The 26,046-nt window shown below is 44.3% G+C and overlaps 1 protein-coding gene across 1 annotated transcript in view; it reads left to right on the forward strand.

Annotated features, from left to right (window-relative positions):
• The window catches only part of LOC140395958 (pericentrin-like), a 401,239-nt gene that overhangs the window by 49,951 nt on the left and 325,242 nt on the right, over positions 1-26,046 (forward strand). Inside the window, 3 exon segments of the mRNA XM_072483987.1 lie at positions 2,366-2,515; positions 8,787-8,951; positions 11,651-13,852. Coding sequence (XP_072340088.1) covers positions 2,366-2,515; positions 8,787-8,951; positions 11,651-13,852 — 2,517 coding nt within the window.

Below are 26,046 nucleotides of genomic sequence, written 5' to 3' on the forward strand. Positions count from 1 at the left end.
TGAATGGGGAGATAGCTTGGTCCTCACAATTTCACTCCATCAGGTTCACGGGAGGAGAGAGCATTGCACAAATCAGTTGCAGACTTCAACCAGTTCCTTTGTGCAGTCTTGATCTTTGTGAGAATGGAAAATCCAATCTCGCACATTTAGGTTGCCATGAAGGGTGATACCTCTTGTAAATGCTTGTTTTACTCAGCACTGGATACTCCTGGGAGATGCAACTCCGGAATGCAGACAGCCTCATAGACTTTTGGTGTGTTTTTAATGTGATTTCACAGGTCAGGTACATCAGCGTAGTCTTTTCATTTGGAGCCTGAATCTGGGTCTCGACCGCAAAAGGAATTTTTCACCTACTACTTCACTTTCAAAATCTAAACTTCCCTCATTTGCCAGTACTTCCCTACATATGAAACATGGGCTTTGCGTCCTTATTTCCATTGGCACAATTGACAAAACCATACCTCAAGAAATTATCTTTCTACTGCTTTGTTCCTAAGTTAAGTTTCTTCTTTATAGGCTGTTAACCAGAGACTCTGGATTTCTGTACAGAGCTAACACTAGCATGTTCTATCCTGCCCTGGACTCTCCTTAGCAGTGCTCTCCAAATTCAGATTTGACATCCTGGCAGTCGGTACTCTGCCTACGCCTACATGTGTTTCTGGCCGTCTCTGACTTGTAAGAAAATGATTCATCTTAAAATGGAAGAAGCTCTCCAACGTGATTTGGCACCACAAGCGTGGATATGGAGGGCGCTTGACCTCAAGTTTATGTGCAGGGTGCGTGACCCACTCACTGTTGCCGCTTATGGTCGGAAGACTTCACACATTCCTTTAAAAGGCGAAGCGGCAGCCATTTTCAATAAAAATGCCACAGTGGCCATTGGGCCCTTCTCCCGACATCAGGATCACCGTGGGAAAGCCGTGACCGATCGCTCTGTGACCCTCCCGACGCCCACCCGTGATCCACCTGTGGGTCGCGAACAGCACTTTGGAAAATCCTGGTCCATCTGGTTGGGACTGCATTTCTTGGATTCCATTCTCTTTTATTCCTTTCAATGGTGCAAGCATCGCTGGCAAAACCAGCATTTGTTTACCAGCTTTAATTGCCCATCAGAAGGTGGTGGTGGTGAACTTACTTGAACCGCTCCAGTCATGTGGAGTATGTGCACCCACATGGCTGTTAGGGAAGGGAGTTCAAGCATTTTGATCCAATGACAGCAAAGGAATGGCAATATTAATAAAACCTATTAAAACCCAGGGACACTATGCTTTATTAATCTCTCTCTCAATCTGTCTAGCTACCTTCAATGGCTTATGCACATACATACTCCCTCTGTGTATCCGAACAGGCGCCAGAGTGTGGCGATTAGGGGATTTTCACAGTAACTTCATTGCAGTGTTAATGTAAGCCTACTTGTGACACAAGGTCAGGGGAGTTTACTTCACATTGTGACTCGTAGCCACAGTATTTACATTGTTGATCCAGTTCTGTTTCTGCTCACTGGTAAACTCTAGCATGTTGATTGTGGCTGTTCAGCGAGGGTAATGTTGTTGAATATATAGGGTGGTTAGATTCTTGAGGTCATTCAAAATTCTGCTCCCTGGATCACACTAGTTTCTGTTCCCCTGGTGCACCTGTGCTGGCTGACCTACATTGGCTCCTGGTAAAGCAAAACCGTGATTTTCTTTTTAAAAATTTCTCATCCTTTTCCACCACCTTGCCCCTCCCTATCCCCCTAATCTCCTCCCAACTCCCAATCCTCAAATATCTGCACCCATCTAATTCTGGCCTGATAGGCACCTCAATTTCAATCATTCGATCATTGGTGGTTGTGCCTTCAGCTGCCAAAGCCCTAACCAGTGCCATTCCCTCCCTACACCTCTCTTCCTCCACCTCCATTTTAAGATGGTCCTTAAAATCTACATTATTGACCAAGCTTTGACCATCTACCCATATATTACTTCTGTGACTGTGTGTCTAATTGTGCTTGATAATGGTCGTGAATTTCCTTGGGAAAGTTTATTATGTTGAAGGTGCAGTATATGAATATAAGTTATTTGAATGGTGGCAAATAGCGTTGAGCGATTTTAAAGGAGGAGAGTGACGCTGAGGCTGGGAACTCTTGGGCCGGGAGAGCTGAAGACACATTTGTCCGTGATGGGGCTTGGGAAGTTGCAAGAGGGTAGAGCTGGTGGGATGTAAAGTTCTTGGAAACTTGTAAAGCTGGAGGATGTTCGAGAGATGGGGTGGTGTGCAGGAATTAAAGCACTCTCTGGCAGTCATCATTTGTCATCCTCAAATTAAAAAACTATGTAAATTCGATATATTTGTAAAAAACATTCTTATTTTGTTCTGGTCCCACCAGGAGTTGGAGATGGCGGTACAGAAGAGGAATGATATTATTAGCCAGCTGACTGATAACCTGCAGCAGGTTATTCGGAACAGAGATGAGGTGCAACAAGAAGCTTTGAAGTTAACTGATCAGATTCAGTCTTTACAGCAACAATTGCAACAGGTATTTTCTGGTCAACTGACCTAGTATGATCGGTGTCTCAATTTGTCTGATGATCACTCCTGTGAAGCACTTTGGGATGTTTTACTGTATGAAAATTGCTATATAAATGCACATTGTTGAAGTGTGTAGAAAAGGAGGAGGGTATATGCACAATGAATGAATTTGGTCTCCAGGATGATCATTTTTATTACTTTATTGGATCAGGAGACCGGCCAGGATAGCACTGGAATAGTTTGGAAGTATCAAATGCATGGATGAGGGCTGAGGCAGGGTGGTGATGGGCACTTATCTGCGGGGGTTTGGGAGGGGGGGCGGGGAGGATGCCAAAGTTGTGAGCAATTATTTCAACTTCTTCAAGTCTGGGAGGGCAAAGGTTTGGTTTCCTTAATATTTAATTCAAGGAAATTCTTGATTATCGAATACTGAAGAGCTGCAGGACGAATCTGATTCAGGGCATAGGCAGAGATAGGTGGTTGTGAAGTACATCTAGATGGTATTAATGTATATGTGAAACATAATATGTTTTTGAATGCCACTTGGCTAGATGAGAAATTGGAAGGGGCCCAGTACAGATCTTTGGGGTCTGCAGAAACAAATGGAATATTTTAGAACATAGGTACATAATAGGAGTTGAAGTCGGCCATTTGGTTTTTTTACAACTAAGTATCCACAGCTATTTGGTTCAGGGAAGTACAAAGATTCACAACTCCTTCAAATCTCCTCATCTCAGACCTAAATGACAGATCACTTATTCTAACACTGTGTTCTAGATTCCCTCGCCAGGGAAAACTTCCCTGAGCATCCATGCTGTCAAACTCCTTCAGAATTTTATAAGTTTGAACAAGGTCACTGATTCTTCTAAATTCCCAGAAATATAGGCCTAGTGTGCTCAATCCATTCCTCGTAGAATAATTCTCCCATCCCCGGAACACAGACAGTCACCCAAGACTGGAATTGAACCCAGGACCTTGGTGCTGAGAGGCAGCAGTGCTAACCACTGTGCCACCATCCCGCCCCTGACTGTTATATGGTGACATAGCTTGAGGGGCACCACTTTGAATTATTCATAGGGCAAGGTGACACAGCTCCATGAACTACCACTACTGATACATTAACCAGTCCTCAATCCATGAGGATTAACCATTATCCCTTGAGCCCTAATTTGTGCAATAAACTCTTGTGTGACACCTTATTAAATATTTTTTGAGAACCTAAATGCATGATATCCATTGTTCCACCCCCCCCCCCCCCTTATCTTGCCCTGTTACTTACAATCTCAAAAACCCGAACATTTGTTAAATCCTATTATCCTCCTCCTAATTCAATGCTGACTCTGATTACTCATGTTATGGTTTTCTAAATGCCCTGCTACCAAGTCCCAAATCACAGGTTCTAGCATTTTGCTTTCTACTGATAAACTAACTGGCCTTTGGCTCTCCATTTTCTCTCTTCCTCCTTTCTGAAATAGTACGGTTATGTTTGCTACCTTCCGACTCTTGGGAATGTTCGAGAATCTAAGGAATTCTAAAAGATCAAAACCAATGCATCCACTATTTCTGCAGCTATCTCTTTAACAACACTAGAATGTAGATCGTCAAATTGCCACTTCGTCCCATTTCATTTTTGCAGTGTTATTATTTTATTGATTTCTTTTAAGTTTATCATTCTCACTGGAGCCTCAGTCCCCCTCTATCTGTCTTCATAGCAGAAGACTAATAAAGTGTTGGATTAATGTGTCTATCATTTCCTTATTGTGTACAATAATTTTGCCTGTCTCTTAATGGGACAGGTTTTTACTATCACTAATCCCTTTCTGTTTTAAGTGTCTTTACAGCCGTATCTTGTTTTAATTTTTTCCAATCCACATTGGCAACTCGTCCCTCATAACATTATTTTATTCATAATGGGAGTATAAGAGCTGTGGAGAAACACAACACTGAAAGCTAGTACAGTTGAACATAATTGTGGTTGACTAAGGCAAATAAAAAGTTGGACTCTAAGAGGGTTAGAATACAAAATTTAATATATTATAGCTGAGTTGTACAGAGCCGTGGTCAGATCCAATCTGGAGAAATGTATTCACCGCAACCCTGTAAAGATAATATTTGCCTTGGAGAGGTATAATGCAGATGCACCAAAATGAAACCGGTGCTTAACATTTTGAGGGCAGGTTACATATACCTGAAGCCCTTGAGCTCTGATGGAAAATTGCGATCATATTGCGATTTAAAATCCATAAAGGAAATTAATTGATAGCATAGATGCGCTGAAATTGTTTTCTCTGGTGGATGAGCAAGGGAGCACAAACATAAAATTAAAGGTAGGCTATTTAGAAGTTGAAAATCAAGAAGTACATTTTCACAACAATGGATTTTATAATTCTCTTCCAAAGGGCTGGATCAGTTGAGATTTTCAAGGCCGAGAAATAATTTTTTTTGTGTCAGGGAATTTAGGGTTATTACAATCTTGCATAAAAGAGCCTGAAGAATGGCTTGGGCACTGATTTGGTCTATTTAGGACATGGGGCCAGCCCAAGATCAACACATAATAACATGGGATGAACTGGTCCCAGGCATTTGTTTGCTGAAAATTAGTACTCTGTGTTATGTCTAGTTACAGTATTAAGATCCCAGACCAGACCCCGCATTTATTAGGATACCAGATAAGAAACCCAACACTTTTTAATTTGTAAAACTCTTTTGAAAGAATACTATGTTCCAGGAATGATTCCACACACAAATGGAGGTATGGTATATTAAAACAAACTTTATTATTAACACTATATTAACCTACATTAACATCGCAGAAATATAGTTTTACAATTACCAGTTACCAATGCTTAACAATAAAAGGAAACACTTTAACTTTTAGCTGATACCGTCACTATCTCTAATCAAGCGAAACCCATCACAGGTCAAAAACCACTTATAAATAAAGTTAGCAAATTCAGGATTACTTGCTGGCCTCTGGATAAAGAGTTCTTTTAAAAGACTGGTTGAAGAGAGAGAGAGAGACCTTTTCAGTAAACCATCTGCAAATTCCTGTTTTTTTCATAGAATTTACAGTGCAGAAGGAGGCCATTCGGCCCATCGAGTCTGCACTGGCTCTTAGAAAGAGCACCCTACCCAAGCCCACATCTCCACCCTATCCCCATTACCCAGTAACCCCACCTATCCCCATTACCCAGTAACCCCACCCACCACGAAGGGCAATTTTGGACTCTAAGGACAATTTAGCATGGCCAATCCACCTAACCCGCACATCTTTGGACTGTGGGAGGAAACCGGAGCACCCGGAGGAAACCCACGCACACACGGGGAGAACGTGCAGACTCCACACAGACAGTGACCCAAGCCAGGAATCGAACCTGGGACCCTGGAGCTGTGAAACAATTGTGCTAACCACAATGCTACCGTGCTGAATCTGACAGCCTTCTGCAAAAGCTGTTGTTCAGCTCAATTAACTAAAACTGACTGCTGGAGATCTGGCTCTTCCCATTAATTATATCATCGTTATCCCACGCAAATCCCATGACCTGCTTGGTTAAGTTTAAACACAATGTCTCTAGTTATCTACTCCGCAGGGAACCCCCAGAAATTATAAGACAATCCCAATAGACCGCTCCTTGTAAACATAAACATGGTTGAAAAGAATGCTGATTTCACTTTTACAACATCTTAATTGCACATTTTGCAGCTACAAAGTCTGTTTGTCTTTTAGACCAGGATTTCTAAGAAGATTACTGCAGCCGATAAATACACACCCTAACCCAAACTTATAAAAATATTACTGTGCCAGATACACACAATACAATATTAGAGAATTATAGAATCCCTTCATGTACCAGGAGGCCATTTGGCTCATCGAGTCTGCACCGACCCTCCGAAAGAACACCATCAATGCCCATGCCCCCACCGTAACCCAGTAACCCCACCTAATATTTTTGGACACTAAGGGGCCATTTAGCATGGCCAGTCCATCTGACCTGCACATCTTTGGATTGTAGGAGGAAACCGGAGCACCCAGAGGAAATCCATGCAGACACTGGGAGAACGTGCAAACCCCACACAGTCACCCAAGGTTCGAATTGAACCCAGGTCCCTGGTGCTGTGAGGCAGCAGTGCTAACCACTGTGTCACTGTGCCGCCTCTAAACCAATGTCTTTTTAAAAATAAATGTTTTATGAAAGTTTTTCCAATGAGCGTTTTTACATAACAAAAATAGAAATACAGATAGTAATAAAATAACAAACATATCCCAAAGCTTACAACGAAACTACTTACAAAACAGAATTTTTTTTTCTAAACAGAACAAGGTGGGTTTTGTCTCCCAAATATCACTACCGCTGGGCTCGCCTTCACCCGAGCGTCCAAAATCCTAGACATCAGCCTTGTAAACCCCTGCCAGAATCCTATAAGCGCCGGGCATGCTCAAACCATATGGGCATGATTCGCCGGGCTCCGCGCACATCTCGGGCACCTGTCCTCCACCCTAAAAAAAACCTACTCATTCTTGCCGCCGTTATATGCGCCCGATGCACCACCTTAAACTGGATTAATCCGAGCCTGGCACATGATGAGGAGGAGTTCACCCTGCCCAAGGCATTGGCCCACAGGCCCTCATCCAGCTCCTCGCCCAGCTCCAAGAATACCCTTTTGACTCGTGGGGTTTTATTCGCCCTCACAAATGCCGTCACAATCCTATTCACCCGCTTAAAGAAGGACTTGGGGATGAAAATGGGGAGGCACTGAAATACGAAGAGGAACCTGGGGAGAACCATCATCTTCACAGTCTGCACCCGCCCCGCCAAGGAAAGCGGTAGCATATCCCACCTTTTAAACTCTCCCTCCATCTGCTCCACTAGCCGGGTGAAGGTGAGCCTGTGCAGGGCATCCCAGTTCCTGGCCACTTGTATCCCCAAGTACAGAAAGCTCCTCTCCACTATCCTGAGCAGGAGCTCCCTCAGTCTCTCCTCCTGACCCCTACCATGGACCACGAACAGCTTACTCTTCCCCACGTTCAACTTATACCCCGAGAACCTCCCGAAGTCCCCCGGGATCCACATGACCTCCCCCATCCCCTCTAACTGGTCCGAAATATCCAACAGCAGGTCATCTGCGCAGAGGGAGACCCGGTGCTCCTCCCCTTCCCGCACCAGCCCCCTCCAATCCCCCGAAGTCCTGAGTGCAATGACCAACGGCTCAATTGCCAGGGCAAACAGCAACGGGGACAGGGGACACCCCTGTCTCGTCCCCCGGTGCAGCCTGAAATATTCCGACCTGAGTCGGTTTGTGGACACACTCGCTACAGGGGCCTGATTCGGCAGCTTGACCCATCCTATAAATCCCTCCCCAAAGTCAAACCTGCCTAGCGCCTCCCACAGATACTCCCACTCCACCCTGTCAAAGGCCTTCTCCGCATCCATCGCAGCCACCACCACCCCACCCACCCTCCAAGGGCATCATGATAATAATCAGGAGCCTCCTCACGTTCGTGTTCAGCTGCCTGCCCTTAACAAAACCCGTCTAGTCCTCCCCAATCACTCCCGGGACACAGTCCTCTATTCTGGTGGCCAGAATTTTTGCCAACAACTTGGCATCCACGTTCAGGAGCGATATCGGCCTGTAGGACCCACACTGAAGTGGATCCTTCTCCTTTTTCAGGATAAGCGAGATCAATGCCTGCGAATTTGTCGGAGGGAGGGTCCCTTTCTCCTTTGCCTCATTGAAGGTTCTCATCAGGAGCGGGCTCAGCAGCTCCGAGAACTTCTTATAAAATTCTACGGGGTAGCCGTCTGGGCCTTGCCCGTCTGCATGCCTGCCAGCCCCCTGACTACCTCCTCCAACTCAATCGGGGCCTCTATACTAATTTCTTACATTCATCTCAACAGATGCACTGAATTTGAATTCCTGAGTTTAGTAGCTGATAAATGGAGTTCTGGAAATTGGGAGACATCGCATTTAAAATACTTGTGGGGTTATTGTCACTGGACTTCGTGTACTTGGAGTTGTTGGTGTTATCAATGGCATTGCATATCAGAAACCGGTGGCATTAGTGTCCCAGATATCCAAATTCCTCCTCTCAATATTTTCAGGAGAAGAAAATATTTCATTGGATGAAGCTTCTGTGCACACATTGTTAAACCCAATTCCAGTTACCACCTGGCTATTATGCAATTGTGAGAATAAAATAACTAATAAATTTGGCTTTAAGAAGTTCTGCCAAAGAAATGTATTCATAATTAGTTTTCAAGTGTAATATTGTTTTGCAGGCAAGTGAGATCCTGAAAAGCAAAAGCCCCGGATATGTAGAACTCCTTCAGGCCCAGCAACAAACCTCTCTGTTCCAGCAGAATCTAAAAGACCAGAGTGAACGCATGGAGACACTGGAACAACGAGCGCGTGATCTAGAAGTCCAGCTGGAAGATTCCGAACAAGTGAGCAAATGGCTGAACTTGTTGCCATGATTAGTTCTCTGAATATCCAGTGTTTCTACTTTTCTCTATCTCCAAGCATTACTTTATTTACTCAGTTTAGATATTGGTATCCTGTCCAAGAAATGCAATAAGATAACCTGATTCTTACAAACACAAATACTGAGGTCTGCTGCGAGAAGCAGAGTGTTCCAGTGCAAACTTGGATAGATCTTTGGTCAGGCACTAGGAGTACAACATACAGTGTGGTTTTCATATTATAAAAAAAGAGTATGGATAACTGCTTAAGGTTCAAAAACTATTTACAAATGTTGATGATACCACACCTAGATTACTGTGTGGAATTTTGGTCCTACTCAAAGAGGGATATACTAGCATTGGAAGGAGTTCAGAAAAGAGTGTCTAGCCTGTTTCCGAGGATGAAAGGGTTGCCTTATGAGTAAAGATTAAGCAGGTCCAATACAATCATGACCGAATATTGTCCACTCCTGACATCTCCTGATTCCCAGAGTATAGAATCTGCACGGAGTGACCACAACGAAGCGGTTGATAGGATACAAAAACTGGGTTTAATGACGTACATACTTCTCTATTCCACTCCCCGAAGGGTTCTCCCACTCTGACCTTCATTTAGGTCGAGGATTTTAATACTGCACAGACACTCCCTGCGGAAGACTGCCCCACCCAGGTATCCAGAAGGTTTGTACCCTGTTGAGGTCGCTGATTGTCCACACCCCGTGACCTCCTTGAGGGTTGTAACAACCCACCCGCCCCCTGCAAGTCCAAAGTTGCCTTGGCAGAATGTCGCAAAGACCCTTTTTGTCCTCTTTGCTCAGGACTGACACTCGGGCGCCGCTTGAACGGGGTCCGGAAGGGTATACAGTGCCGGGGACCGTTGTATTCGCATGGAATGTCAGAGTGGAGCCAGCATGGCTGCCTCTGCTCGCTGCAGAGATGGTGCACATGCCTGTTGGTCTCGCGGCCTTCTGCCCGCATCCAAAGGTCCCGTCGGGGTCAAAGGGTTCTCCTGCCCTGACCTTAATTTAGGCCGAGGGTTTTACACTACGCAGGCTCCCTTTGAAAAGGGAAAGCCCTGCCCCATTATCAGGGAAGTTCATACTCGGCTGAGGACACGGGGAACCTGATTGTCCATTCGCTGTGACCTTCTTGGGGGTTGTAACACAGGGAAACCCAAAATCTGTCCAACTGTCTTAAATATATTCAACCATGTTGTATCTGCAATCGTCTGGAGAGGAGAATTCCAAAAATTTGCAACCCTCTTGAATGAAGAAATATCTCCGTATTTCAGCCCTAAATTATCAGTCTCTACTCCTCAGACTGTGGCCCTGTGTTCCAGAGTTCCCCAGCCAGGCAGTAAAACCTGGTATCTACGTAATGAAGTCCTTCCAGAATATTGCATGTTTCTGTGAGATTAGCTCTCGTTCGTTTAAACTCCAGTGTGTATCGTTCCAGGTATAGCGCTTGGGTCAAATGGGGAAAAAAGGATTTGGGGGGAAGGCGGGATTAGGCTGTTGAGTTGAATGATCAGCCATGACCATAATGAATGGCAGAGCAGACTCGAAGGGCCGAATGGCCTTCTCCTATTTTCCATATTTTTATGTTTCCTTAGATTATGGAACCACAACTGAACCATATTTTAGGTGAGCTCTCACCAAAGCTCTATACAATTGTATTAAGACTTCCTTATTCTTGTACTCTAATCCCAATAAAGGTGTACGTGCCATTTGCCTTCCTAATTGCTCGCTGTACCAGCATGCTAAATCTCTGTGTATGAGCACTCTCTGAACATCAATATTTCGACGTTTCAAGGCTTTAAAAAATATTCTGATTTCCTTTGCTTACTAACAAAGGTTCTCAAATTCTGCTTAGTCTGTCACCTTTTTGCCCACTCAGTTAACCTGGTTATATCTCTTTTGCAGCCTCTTTCTGTCGCCTTTGCAGCTTACACTCCCATTCTAGCTTTGTATTGTCAGCAAATTTTCATACGTGACCTCTTGCCTCTGAGCCTAAAACATCAATATGGTTTGTAAGCCCTAGCCCTGCTTCTTGTGACATTGAGAATGCCCCGTTTATTCTACTCTGTCCTTCATGTCTGTTAACCAAGCTCTATCCATGCTAACATATTGCATCCAACCCTATGAGCTCTTATCTTTTCTGTGGCACCTTATCGAATGACTTTTGGAAATCCAAGTAAACTACATTTATTGGTTCCTGTTATCTAGTTACAACCACATTTGCCAAACGTGGTTTCAGTTTCATCGCAGGGGCTGTTTAGCACAGGGCTAAATCGCTGGCTTTGAAAGCAGACCAAGGCAGGCCAGCAGCACGGTTCAATTCCCGTAACAGCCTCCCCGAACAGGCGCCGGAATGTGGCGACTAGGGGCTTTTCACAGTAACTTCATTGAAGCCTACTTGTGACAATAAGCGATTTTCATTTCATTGAAAATCATATTGTGTCTGTCTGATAATACTTGGATTTTTGAAGTGCATTGTTAAAACTTCGCAATCAGAGATTCTAGCGTTTCCTTGATGTCAAGCTAAATCGCCTGTAGTCCCCCAGCGGAGTTGGATTTAGCAGGGCAGTGTTCACAGGATATATTTATAAAATAAATACAAATTAGACACATTATGTTTTAAATGTTTTGCAATAGTTCTCGAAGAATTTTTCTTTTTTTTTAAAGAATGCAAAAGACAAAGACAGTTGTCTTACTCAGATAGATGAACAACAGAAAATTACAGAACATACCATGCTACAATTAAATCAGTGGATAGAAAAAAAGGACAAAACCATTAAAGAATTAAAAGAAACATTAGACCATAAAAATACTATCGTATCACAGCTGCAGCACTCGCTCTCACTCAGGAACCAAGAAATTGCTACACTAAATGGTAATATTGAATGTGCCATAGAACAAAGTGGGCAGCAGGCTCTGGAAGAAATTGGAGAACAAAAGGATAATGTAGAAAACATGCAAGACCAATTTGGTCAAAAGGATGTTCCATGGTATGTGGAACAGCTGAGGGCTGATGTCGGGGTAATTCACAGTCAAGAGCCTGCCCAAGTAAGGCAGGAGCTGGGTGAACAAACAAAGAAGGAAATTGCTTCAAATGGTGAAGTTGACTTTTTGCAAAGTCAAGTTCAAAACTATTCTGGTCCTTGTGAACAAGTACAAATTTTAAATGCAATGATAATTGATCTCAATAAGAAGCTTCAAGAGTCCAGTCTTGAGCAAGAGATACTTCACCAAAAGTTAGAAAAGATGATAGTGTCTCAACAGGAACAGGAGAAATGTAGACATTTGGTTCAGGATCTGGAAGAACAGACTAAGCTGTACAAATCTGAAAAAGAACATTTGAATCATGAAATTCAGGAGCTCAATGCATTTTTGGCCCAGGAGAAAGAAGTCAGTGAGGAAATGAGACTCCGACACGAGCATGAAATCACAAACTACAGTATCAAATTGGAGATGATGGAGAGGGAGAAGGATGAAGTGCTGAGCCGACTGGCTGAATCTCAAGAAGTAGAGCTTGAACAGCTTAAAACCAAAATGCTGTTTAGTCATGAAGAAGAATTGTCCAAACTTAGGGAAGACCTTGAAATACGACACAATCTAAAAACTGGAGCACTTCAAATAGAATTGGAATGCCTGAAAAAGAACTTGCGCAGTGAAGCACACCAAAAGGATATCAATGAGAATTTGGAAGCAGTGGATCAAGGAAAGGTCATTTTGAGTGAGCAGTGTGCAGAGCTAACAAAGCAGCTGCAGCAAAGAGAGCTTGAGTTGGAGATCTTGTACACGGAAACAAAGAATTCAGCCAGCCAAACACAGGAAGCTATCCAGAAATGGAAAGCTGTCACAGAGGAGCTATCAAGCCTGCGATTACAATTGGAAAAAGAAAGTACTGAACGGTTATGTTGTGAAGAGCAAATAAAGGGGCTGGTTCTTGAGAGCAAAGGAAATGCCCTGGAGATACAACCTGAACAGATAAGCTTGGCTTCCACTCTGGTTATTGCAAAGAATAATGTGAAAAAAGACAAAGAAATCAACATAGATATGTTAAAGGGGATGGTGCAAGATCTGAAGGAGGAGAAGCAGTTGTTGCTGACACAGCTACGAGAACAGGAACAGTTAGTTAAAGGGGTTCAAGAACAAAAGTTGGCTGCAGATTCGGTCACCAGTGAAGTTCAAGCCTTGTTTGGCCGTCAGCTCGCTGCATTGCAGAGCCAACGGGATCAGCTGCAGGATCAGCTTGAGGCCCAGAAAGTGAAAAGTCAAACAATATCTGAAGTCCTGGGGCAGAAAACCATGCAGGATTCATCTTTGCGCAAAAGGCTAGAAGAACTTAAGTCAGTGTTGAGAGAAAGTGAAGAATGTGTGAATCAACTAACTGAAGAGAAAATCAAGCTTGAAAGTAAAGTATTGTCAAATGCTCAGGATCTTGCTGGGATTGAAGAAGTACTTAATAAAATAAAAGCAGAAAATAATTGCTTGAGGAAAGACAATACAGATTTTATACATAGACTCCAAGATCTGGACTGTACAATGCAGTTGAAGATTCTAGCCTTGGACAGTGAGTTGAAAGGAAAGGTTACTGAACTGCAGAAGCTAGAAGCAGTCATGGAAGAGCAAAAGGCTCAACAACTTCAGGAACATTCCGCTCTGAAGCTGGAGGTAAGCAACCTCAGAAAAAAACAACAGGAACTAGAACAAATTCACAATGAAAAGGTTCTAACTACTCTGCAGCAACAGGAAGAGAGGCTCCGCTGTGCTGTGCAACAAGCTCGGGTAGAAGTGACCAGCCATTACGAAGAAGAACAGAGCAAAGTGGAAGAGCTGTACCGTTCTGATATGGTGAATTTGAAAATGCAACATCAGAAGGAGGTATTTGTGGTTTTGCTGTAACATATGACAAGTATTTGATGGCCTAAAATGAATTTTGATTCTTTCTCATTAGGTTTGTCTTGGGAAGGATGGTGCATAACATAGACAATAGGATGGTATAGTATAAATTATGCTCAATGTGCAAAGCATGCGATGCATTTAATCCAGTGCTCCCATTCAACGAGAAAATGTACATTGGGACTGCAGTAATCTGAGTAATTATTTTCTTTCGTTGCTCCAAGTTTCTTCAGTATGACCTGACTTTGCTTGAATTTTATTACGTTTGTGACATGTAAGTATTGCTATCCCGCACCAGATCCCAACATTTGCAAGGGTACCGGACAGGAACCTTAATATTTTTTTAAAATTTGTTCAACTGAGAGGAAAGGATACTTCGCTCCAGGAGTGATTCCATGCAAAAACAGGGATCTGAAATCTAAAAACAAACATTATTAACACCGTATTAAACTACCTTAACATCGTAACAATATAGCTTACATTTACCACTTAAACATGGTTAACAATAAAAGGAATCACTTTAAATTTTAACTGATATCTTCTTTATCTCCAATCAGGCAAAATCCATCACATGTCAAAACCCGCTTTTAAATAAAGTTAACAAACACCGGGTTGCCTGTTGTGCACTTAATTTTTGTAAGAGACTGCTTGGGGAGATAGAGAGAGAGATCTTGTCAGATTTATGCAAAATCTCTGATAGCTTCCTGCAAAAACTGCTCACAGCTTCCAAAAGATTAAACGAAAACTCAAAACTGACTGATCCAGACCTGGCTCATCCCATTAATTACATCATCCCCATTCCACTCAAACCCACAATGTCTCTAATTATCTATTCCCCAGGAAATCCACATAAATCATAACAAAACCCATTAAGCCTCTTCTCCTCTCCTTGTAAACATGAACATGGTTGGAAAGAAGGTGATCTCACTTTTGCAAAATTGTAATTGCACCTTCTACAGCCACAGTGTCTTTCTTTTAAACCAGGATTTAAAAAAAATATTACTGCAGCAGATACATGCACACCCTAACCCAGGCTTTTAAAACCATTACCACACCAGATACATATGATACAATATATATCCCAATTTATCACATTGCTGCATCAATCCCCGTTATTTGTTTCCTCGAGCATACTAGCCTGAATTTGGAGCCCGAGGTCAATTTTGACTCCGCCACCAATTGTTGGAATTCCATTTCTGATTTATGCAGCAAACTCCCAGAAGCACTCTCAGAAGCTCTGATACTAGAATCAACTTCTGGATTACTATGAGGTTTTAGATTCGCATCCAAGCACTTCAGCACACTGCTGGATGTTACTTCAGAGTGCCTTTGTATGTGTGCCCAAACTAGCATCAAATTTATGCTGCTGGATTTCTTTCGGTACTGGCTTCTGTTATGGGCCAGAGTTTAGAGAACCCCAAAGTGTATCATGGAATTCCCCTGACCCACAACTTTTAATAGGTTGTGGTATGGGGAGCACACGACCCATTCTACAGGTGTGGTACAGCAGAAATGGAAAAGTATTTTTTAAAGCAAAACAATGTTTATTCTATGAATTCAAGTTAACCTTTTTAAAACACACAGAGAACATCTTAGCAACCATTAATTCAAATACAACCCCCAAAGAATACAACACTAAGTAATCCTTTAAGCTTTCCTTTTAACATCCATACGACTTAAAAATAAAACCTTTAACAGAAGCACATCAGGTTAAAGTCACGATTGAAAACATTCGTAATTCTGAAATCACCAAATGATCAAGAGATTGTCTTTTGATGGCAGAGAGAACAGCAGTACAGCTGCTTCAGCTCCAACACTGAAAAGGAAACTAAAACACACCCTGCAGCAAACAGCCTAAAACAAAAGCAAAAAGCTGACAGACAGCCCAGCTCCACCCACTCTCTGACATCACTGCAGTAATAAACACCCATTTCTTAAAGGTACTCCCACTACAGATACTTATATACACACCCATTTATAAACACCTATTTCTTAAAGGTACTCTAACATGACACTCTAAACACAGGGAATGCGCTGAAGAACCATTATGTCAACTGACATGTCACCCATTCAAGATCTTATTTTGATCCAGGTGCTTTGTTGTACAAATCAACACTGGTATCACCAGAGCATTGGTCTGGTAGCATTGTTGTAATGTTGCTGAACTAGTCATCCACAGGCCAAACTAATGATCTGGAGGCATTAGTTTAAATCTCACCATGGCAGCTGGAAATTTAAATTTAATTAATTAATCTGGAATTAAAAAAGCTAGTATAAGTAATTATTTTTAAAAATAAATTTAGAGTACCCAGTTTATTTTTCCAATTAAGGGTGGCCAATCCACCTACCCTGCTCATCTTTGGATTGTGGGGATGAGATCCACGCAGACACTGGGAGACTGCAAACTCCACACGGACAGTGAACCTGGGCCGGGATCGAACCTGGGACCTCGCTCTGTGAGGCAGCAGTGCTAACCACTGTGCCACCGTGCCGCCCCAGTATAAGTAATTATGGTGATGAAATTACCCGATTGTTGTAAAAATCTAGCTGTTTCATTTGTCCTTTTCTGGAAAGCAACTTTGCCAACCTAATCTGGTCTGACCTCTGTGACACCACACCCATGTCAATGCGGTTGACTTTTTAACTGCCCCCTGAAACAGCCTGGTAACTATTTGTCAGGCATTTTCCTCGTTTTTGGTTCTGCAGTCGCAGCTGTGTACTTCAGGACGTGGCTCGAGGGACATCATCCACTACAAGCCCACTGACTCCCACAGCTGTCTGGACTACAGCTCTTCGAACCCTACAGAGGTGAGTTGGGGGCCTCAATTTGGTCCCCAATACGGAATAATCATAGGTTTGCACCGGGCAGGATAGATGGCGGATTCCTAAGCTGGCATCGGGTGGGAATTAAAAGGATGGGGGACCTATTTATCGATGGGGCTTTTGTTAGCCTGGGGCGCTGGAGGAGAAATTTGGGTTATCCCCCGGAAACGCCTTTAGGTACATGCAGGTGAGGGCGTTTGTGAGAAGGCAGGGTTCCGCTGCTTCCCGCACGGAGGATTCAGGACAGGGTGACCTCGGGTGTATGGGTGGGAGAGGGCAAGGTCTTGGCGATCTATCAGGAGTTGCAAGAGGTGGAGGAAGCCTCGGTGGAGGAGCTGATGGGAAAGTGGGAGGGGGAGCTGGGCGAAGAACTGGATGAGAGCTTGTGGGCGGAGGCACTGGGCAAGGCTAACTCCTCCTTGTCTTGCGCCAGACTTAGCCTGATCCAGTTCAAAGTAGTTCACAGGGCACATATGACAGGGGCAAGGATGTGCAAGTTTTTTGTGGTGGAGGACAGATGCGCGAGGTGCTCGGGGAGCTTAGCAAATCACGTACATATGTTCTGGGCGTGCCCAGCGCTAGAGGGGTTCTGGAGGGGCTTCGCAAAGGCTATGTCCAAAGTCTTGCGCACTCGGGTAAAACCGAGCTGGGGGATAGCAATATTCGGGGTATCAGATGAGCCGGGAGTACAGGAGCCGAAAGAGGCCGGAATTCTGGCCTTTGCGTCCTTGGTAGCCCGGAGGAGGATCCTACTAATGTGTAGGGATGCAAAACCCCTAAGCGTGGAGGCTTGGATTAACGATATGGCATGGTTCATCAAGTTGGAGAGGATAAAGTTTGCCTTGCGAGGGTCTGTGCAGGGGTTGTCCAGACGGTGGCAACTGTTCCTAGACTTTCTCGTGGAACGTTAGGTGGTGGTCAAGAGCAGCAGCAACCCAGGGGGGGGGGGGGGGGAGAGAAGGAAGGGGGGGGGGTTTGGCTTGTTTTTATTAATGTTTGCCCCATTTTTGTTCTTAGTTTGTTAGATAGTTTAGTGTTTAGTGATTTAAGTTTTTGGAGGGGAAGGGGTATATTTTCTTTCCTTTTTGGAGTGTTTTGTAAAAATTTATTGAAAACAGTGAATGAACATATTTTTTTTTAAAAAAAGCTTTTCGAACCCTACACCCTATAAGGACTCCATCCCTTTCTCTCAGCTCCTTCGCCTCCGTCGCATTTGTTCCGATGATGCCAAAATGGCGCTTCGAAAATGTGTTCCTTCTTCCTCAACTGTGATTTCCATCTAGTTGTTGACAGGGCCCTCAACAGTGTGTGGTCCATCTCCCACGCCACTACCCTCGCCCCCTCCCAGAACAAGGATAGAGTCCCCCTCGTTCTCACATTTTACCCCACCAGCCCCCGTATATTCTCCGCCATTTTCGCCAACTCCAGTGTGATGCCACCACCAACCACATCTTCCCTTCACTCCTTCTGTCAGCATTCCGCAGAGACCGTGCTCTCCGGGATAATCTAGTCCACCCCTCCACCATGCCCAACTCCACTTACATCACTTATGGCACCTTCCCATGCAATCGCAGAAGGTGTAACACTTGCCCCTTTACCTCTTCCATGCTTAACAGCCCAAAACACTCAAGCAGTGTTTCACTTACATTTCTTCCAATTTGGTCTATTGCATTCGTTGCTCACAATGTGGTCTCCTCTGTATCAGAGAGACCGAACGCAGATTGGGTAATCACTTTGCTGAGCACCTTCCGTCTGTGCGCATTCAGGACCCTGACCTTCCCGTTGCTTGCCATTTTAACACAAGACCCTGCTCCCATGCCCACAAGTCTGTCTTTGGCCTGCTGCAATGTTCCAGTGAAGCTCAACGCAAACTGGAGGAACAACATCTCATCTTCCAGTTAGGCACGCTACAGCCTTCCGGTCTCAACATCGAATTCAACAATTTCAGATGATTAGCTCTACCCCACCTCGACCCATTTGTTTTCATCCCATTTCATTTTAACTGTCTTTTACCATTTCTTTCTTGTCTTTCTTTCTTTATATTTACGCCCCCCCCCCCCCCATCTTATTCACCTTTCCTTACCCTTTCTCCCATTTGCTTCCCCCTTCCCCTCCCCCCACATCCATGTGTCACAGTTTACCGTCTGATGTTTCTCTGCTGTTTGGCCTTTCACACCTTTTGTTCTCTCTGGGGACTGCCATGAGCACTCTTTCCCCTTGGTTTCTGTGGCTATAACTCTGCTTTCATTCTCACGCCACAGTATAAATATTTCCCACTTTCCCTGTCTTTGAGCTTTGACAAAGGGTCATCTGGATTCGAAACGTTAGCCCTTTTCTCTCCCTACAGATGTTGCGATTTTCCAGCATTTTCTCTTTGATTTCAGAACGTGGCTTTTTTGGCCAGTAGAGTTATCAAGCCAGTTTTGATAATGCCAGTCTTCCAAGACTGCCAAGACTGGCTTCATTTCATTTCATTTCATTTCATCAAGCCAGTCTTGATGATGGACATTGTTCCTGCCATGATTGTTCCTTTCCTACCGTCAGAGCTTCTTCCAAGTGATTAGTATGGGGGAGAACTGATTCATCAGCTGAAGGAAGTAGATAGATGGTTATTGGATGAATGCTTCTTTGGCCATGTTTAACCTGACACCTTGAGACTTTATGGGGTTCTAAATCAATTTTGAGAGCTCCTAGAGTCGCACCTGTTGCTCTCTTTGGTTGGCTCTTAATTTGGCTCTGTTTAATTACGGTTGCTCAAGAGTCGCCAGGTATCTTTCGACACCGTCATAAGGTTCAGAACCAAATACTGATCAATGACCCGATACAGCAGTTAGTAAGTTCAAAAGCAATGCTCATTTATTTACACACAGTCAAATCTACTCATGCATAAACCCTACAAACTTAACTACCGCTATTACTAAAGCCTATACTTAGCTTCGGGTGCCCACTCAGTCAGAGGAACAATGGCCGTTGCTCGGTTCTGAGGCTGCTGGGTTGAGCTGTTTACAGGGTAGCAACTAGGAGCGTCTATTTCGTAACGTGCGTTGACTTGGAACTTACTTGGTATGATGCAGCTGCTAGGTTGGTCTCTCTCTTCGCTGAGAGCCAAAGGAGAAAGATTTAGTATAAAATACCTTTTATACTAAAAAGGGCTTCGTGCACTTTTGGGCGGGCCTTGAACTTGGCCTCAGCTAATTGGGTCTTTCCCCAATCAGTCGTATCGATCTTCCTCCAATAGAGGGGTGGTTCCCTGATCGCTGGGCGTGTCCTAGTGACCTGGGTCTGCTTTGTTTTAGCCTCTTCTGGCACCGGGGTGTCTGCCTTAACATTGTTTATCTAAATGTTTCCCTTTTGTCCCTGGAGATGGCTCATTAGTATGTAGATTGCTTGGCAGTTTCTGTCCTGTCTGAGAGTTTAAGGTTCTAATCAACAGACAGAGCTTGCACCTGTTTGTTTCTTAGCATTGTCCAATTTTCCCTGCAGTCTTTGCGGGTGTCCATTTTGTAACTGGTACGTGGCCATCCCAGATGGCTACACACCTTCGCAACTATACAACTATCACACAAACTTGGTAGGCAAGCCCACAATGGTGATGGAGGGGCCTGGAATTTCGGCTTGAAGTATCGATTCAGTGAGTATGACTGTCAGGTTATTGCTTGATTCATCTGTGGGCCAGACCTCAGCACAAGTCCCCACGTGTGAGTAAGGAGGACTTTGTAGAATTATCGGGGCTGATTTTGTTGTGCCCAGTGCCTAGGAGGATGCCAGGAAGCCCGTCTGGTTTTATTATTCGACTCATGCATATCAGTTTGATGCAATTGACTTGTTAGGCTATTTGAAAATGAAAATCGCTTATTGTCACAAGTAGGCATCAAATGAAGTTACTGTGAAAAGCCCCTAATCGCCACATTCCGGCGCCTGTTCCGGGAGGCTGTTACGGGAATTGAACCGTGCTGCTGGCCTGCCTCGGTCTGCTTTCAAAGCCAGCGATTTAGCCCTGTGCTAAACAGCCCCTATTTCAGAGACACTTGAGAGTCAACCATGTTGCTGGAGTCACATGTAAGCCACCCAGATAAGAATGGCAGATTTCCTCTCCTAAAACATATTCGTGAACCAGGTGGGTACAACAATACAATTTCACAGTCTTCATTAATGATACTAGCTTTTTATTCTGATTTATTTAATACTTAATTTGCAAACCAGGGGCTGGTTTAGCACAGAGCTAAATAGCTAGCTTTTAAAAGCAGGCCAAGCAGCGCGGGTTAATTTCCCGTACCAGCCTCCCCGAACAGGCACCGGAATGTGGCGACTAAGGGCTTTTCACAGTAACTTCATTTGAAGCCTACTTGTGACGAGCGATTTTCATTTTCATTTCATTTCAAATCAGGATGTAACTTGTAAGATGGATTTGGTGGCGCTAGTGGATGTAATGTATTTGAATTTTTAAAAAGCATTTAATAAGATGTCACATGAAAGATTATTAGACAAAATTAGGACTGAGATTGGGGATAATATATTAACATGCATAGAATAGACAATAGGTAATGGACAGAAAACAGAATAGGAATAAATAGGATATTTTCAGGTTGGGGTGCTGTAACTAGTACTTAGGCCTTGGCTTTTTACAATCTATATCAACGACTTAAATAAGGGGACCGTGGGCAGCATGGTAGCACTGTTGCTTCACAGCTCCAGGATCCCAGGTTCGATTCCCGCTTGGGTCACTGTCTGTGCGGAGTCTGCACGTTCTCCCTCTGTCTTCGTGGATTTCCTCCAGGTGCTCCGGTTTCCTCTCACAAGTCCCAAAAGACGCGCTGTTAGGTAATTTGGACATTCTGAATTCTCCCTCGGTGTACCCGAACAGGCGTCGGAATGTGGTGACTCGGGGCTTTTCACAGTAACTTCATTGCAGTGTTAATGTAAGCCTACTCGTGACAATAAAGATTATTAATTATTAATGTATATAATTTTGCTGACAATACAAAAAGTAGGTGGGAAAGTGGTGAGGGGGACACAGACTGTAAAAAGAGTGCAGACCAATAGGGTGGCAAGAAGTTGCAGATGGAATACAGTGTGAACTCTGCACTCATCTATTTTGGTAGGAAAAGTATATATAAATTGTTTTTGAATGGTGAGCGTTCTGGGGAATGTATGCATGTATTCAGAGGGCCATGGGTGTCACTGTACAGAAATTGGAGTGTTAACATGCAGGGACAGCAAGCAATTAGGAAGGCAAATTGTATGTTAACCTTTATTATAAATGGACTGCAGTAGATGAGTAAAGAAATCCTACTATGCTTATATAGGGCATTGGTGAGGCCACAGTGGATTACTGTGTGAAGTTTTGGTTCCTTACTTTAGGAAGGACATATTTTTCCCAAAGGGAGTGTGCAGTGAAGGTTCACTAGACTGGTTCCTTAGATGACGTGATTGTCCTATCAAGCGAGATTGAATAGACTAGGCCTTGTAATGCGTAGAGTTTAGAAGAATCAGAGGGAATTAATTGAAATATGCAATTCTGAAGGGGCTTGACAAGTTGGCTGCTGAGAAAATGTTTTTCCTGACTGGGGAATCTAGAACACTGGATCATAAACCTCAGAGTAAGGGGTTGATGATTTAGGGCGGAGCTGAGACATTTCTTCATTTGAGTGTTCTAAATATTTGAATTCTCTACCCTGGAGAGTTGTGGATGTTCAGTCATTGACTATGTTCAAGAAAGAATTTGATAGTTCCTGTGGGAAGGTTGTGGTAGATCAGTCATAACCTTGTTGAATAGCAGAGGAGGCTCCAAAGGTCAAATGGCCACCTCCGACTCTTATATTAGAACATAGAACAATACAGCGCAGTACAGGCCCTTCGGCCCACGATGTTGCACCGAAATAAAAAGCCATCTAACCTACACTATGCCATTATCATCCATATGTTTATCCAATAAACTTTTAAATACCCTCAATGTTGACGAGTTCACTACTGTAGCAGGTAGGGCATTCCACGGCCTCACTACTCTTTGCGTAAAGAACCTACCTCTGACCTCTGTCCTATATCTATTCCCCCTCAGTTTAAAGCTATGTCCCCTCGTGCCAGTCATTTCCATCCGCGGGAGAAGGCTCTCACTGTCCACCCTATCCAACCCCTTGATCATTTTGTATGCCTCTATTAAGTCTCCTCTTAACCTTCTTCTCTCCAACGAAAACAACCTCAAGTCCATCAGCCTTTCCTCATAAGATTTTCCCTCCATACCAGGCAACCTCCTGGTAAATCTCCTCTGCACCCGCTCCAAAGCCTCCACGTCCTTCCTATAATGCGGTGACCAGAACTGTACACAATACTCCAAATGTGGCCGTACCAGAGTTCTGTACAGCTGCAACATGACCTCCCGACTCCGGAACTCAATCTCTCTACCAATAAAGGCCAACACTCCATAGGACTTCTTCACAACCCTATCAACCTGGGTGGCAACTTTCAGGGATCTATGTACATGGACACCCAGATCCCTCTGCTCATCCACACTTTCAAGAAATTTACCATTAGCCAAATATTCCGCATTCCTGTTATTCCTTCCAAAGTGAATCACCTCACACTTCTCTACATTAAACTCCATTTGCCACCTCTCAGCCCAGCTCTGCAGCTTCTCTATATCCCTTTGTAACCTGCTACATCTTTCCACACTATCGACAACACCACCGACTTTAGTATCGTCTGCAAATTTACTCACCCACCCTTCTGCGCCTTCCTCTAGGTCATTGATAAAAATGACAAACAGCAACGGCCCCAGAACAGATCCTTGTGGTACTCCACTTGTGACTGAACTCCATTCTGAACATTTCCCATCAACCACCACCCTCTGTCTTCTTTCAGCTAGCCAATTTCTGATCCACATCTCTAAATCACCCTCAATCCCCAGCCTCCGTATTTTCTGCAATAGCCTACCGTGGGGAACCTTATCAAACGCTTTGCTGAAATCCATATACACCACATCAACTGCTCTACACTCGTCTACCTGTTCAGTCACCTTCTCAAAGAACTCGATAAGGTTTGTGAGGCATGACCTACCCTTCACAAAGCCATGCTGACTATCCCTGATCATATTATTCCTATCTAGATGATTATAAATCTTGTCTCTTATAATCCCCTCCAAGACTTTACCCACTACAGACATGAGGCTCACCGGTCTATAGTTGCCGGGGTTGTCTCTGCTCCCCTTTTTGAACAAAGGGACCACATTTGCTATCCTCCAGTCCTCTGGCACTATTCCTGTAGCCAATGATGACCTAAAAATCAAAGCCAAAGGTCCAGCAATCTCTTCCCTGGCCTCCCAGAGAATCCTAGGATAAATCCCATCAGGTCCCGGGGACTTATCTATTTTCAGCCTGTCCAGAATTGCCAACACCTCTTCCCTACGTACCTCAATGTCATCTATTCTATTAGCCTGGGGCTCAGCATTCTCCTCCACAACATTATCTTTTTCCTGAGTGAATACTGACAAAAAATATTCATTTAGTATCTCGCCTATCTCTTCAGACTCCACACACAACTTCCCATCCCTGTCCTTGACTGGTCCTACTCTTTCCCTAGTCATTCGCTTATTCCTGACATACCTATAGAAAGCTTTAGGGTTTTCCTTGATCCTTCCTGCCAAATACTTCTCATGTCCCCTCCTTGCTCGTCTTAGCTCTCTCTTTAGATCCTTCCTCGCTACCTTGTAACTATCCATCGCCCCAACTGAAACTTCACACCTCATCTTCACATAGGCCTCCTTCTTCCTCTTAACAAGAGATTCCACTTCTTTGGTAAACCACGGTTCCCTCGCTCGACGCCTTCCTCCCTGCCTGACCGGTACATTCTTATCAAGAACACGCAGTAGCTGATCCTTGAACAAGCTCCACTTATCCAGTGTGCCCAACACTTGCAGCCTACTTCTCCACCTTATCCCCCCCAAGTCACGTCTAATGGCATCATAATTGCCCTTCCCCCAGCTATAACTCTTGCCCTGCGGTGTATACTTATCCCTTTCCATCATTAACGTAAACGTCACCGAATTGTGGTCACTGTCCCCAAAGTGCTCTCCTACCTCCAAATCCAACACCTGGCCTGGTTCATTTCCCAAAACCAAATCCAACGTGGCCTCGCCTCTTGTTGGCCTGTCAACATATTGTGTCAGGAAACCTTCCTGCACACACTGTACAAAAAACGACCCATCTAATGTACTCGAACTATATCTTTTCCAGTCAATATTTGGAAAGTTAAAGTCTCCCATAATAACTACCCTGTTACTTTCGCTCTTATCCAGAATCATCCTCGCCATCCTTTCCTCTACATCCCTAGAACTATTTGGAGGCCTATAGAAAACTCCCAACAGGGTGACCTCTCCTTTCCTGTTTCTAACCTAAGCCCATACTACCTCGGAAGATGAGTCCCCATCTAGCATCCTCTCCGCCACCGTAATACTGCTCTTGACTAGCAGCGCCACACCTCCCCCTCTTTTGCCTCCTTCTCTGAGCTTACTAAAACACCTAAACCCCGGAACCTGCAACATCCATTCCTGTCCCTGCTCTATCCATGTCTCCGAAATGGCCACAACATCGAAGTCCCAGGTACCAACCCATGCTGCCAGTTCCCCTTCCTTATTTCGTATACTCCTGGCATTGAAGTAGATACACTTCAAACCACCTACCTGAACACTGGCCCCCTCCTCCGACGTCAAATCTGTGCTCCTGACCTCTATACTCTCATTCTCCCTTACCCTAAAACTACAATCCAGGTTCCCATGCCCCTGCTGCATTAGTTTAACCCCCCCCCCCCAAAGAGCACTAACAAATCTCCCCCCCAGGATATTTGTGCCCCTCAGGTTCAGATGTAGACCATCCTGTCTGTAGAGGTCCCACCTTCCCCAGAAAGAGCCCCAGTTATCCAGAAATCTGAATCCCTCCCGCCTGCACCATCCCTGTAGCCACGTGTTTAATTGCTCTCTCTCCCTATTCCTCATCTCACTATCACGTGGCACGGGCAATAACCCAGAGATAACAACTCTGTTTGTTCTAGTTCTGAGCTTCCATCCTAGCTCCCTGAAAGCCTGCCTGACATCCTTGTCCCCTTTCCTACCTATGTCGTTAGTGCCAATGTGGACCACGACTTGGGGCTGCTCCCCCTCCCCCCTAAGGACCCGGAAAACACGATCCGAGACATCACGTACCCTTGCACCTGGGAGGCAACATACCAAACGTGAGTCTCTCACGCTCCCACAAAATCTCCTATCTGTGCCCCTGACTATCGAGTCCCCAATTACTAATGCTCTGCTCCTCTTCCCCCCTTCCCTTCTGAGCAACAGGGACAGACTCCGTGCCAGAGGCCCG

The sequence above is a fragment of the Scyliorhinus torazame genome, chromosome 2 (assembly GCF_047496885.1).
Source record: "Scyliorhinus torazame isolate Kashiwa2021f chromosome 2, sScyTor2.1, whole genome shotgun sequence".
Taxonomy (NCBI): domain Eukaryota; kingdom Metazoa; phylum Chordata; class Chondrichthyes; order Carcharhiniformes; family Scyliorhinidae; genus Scyliorhinus; species Scyliorhinus torazame.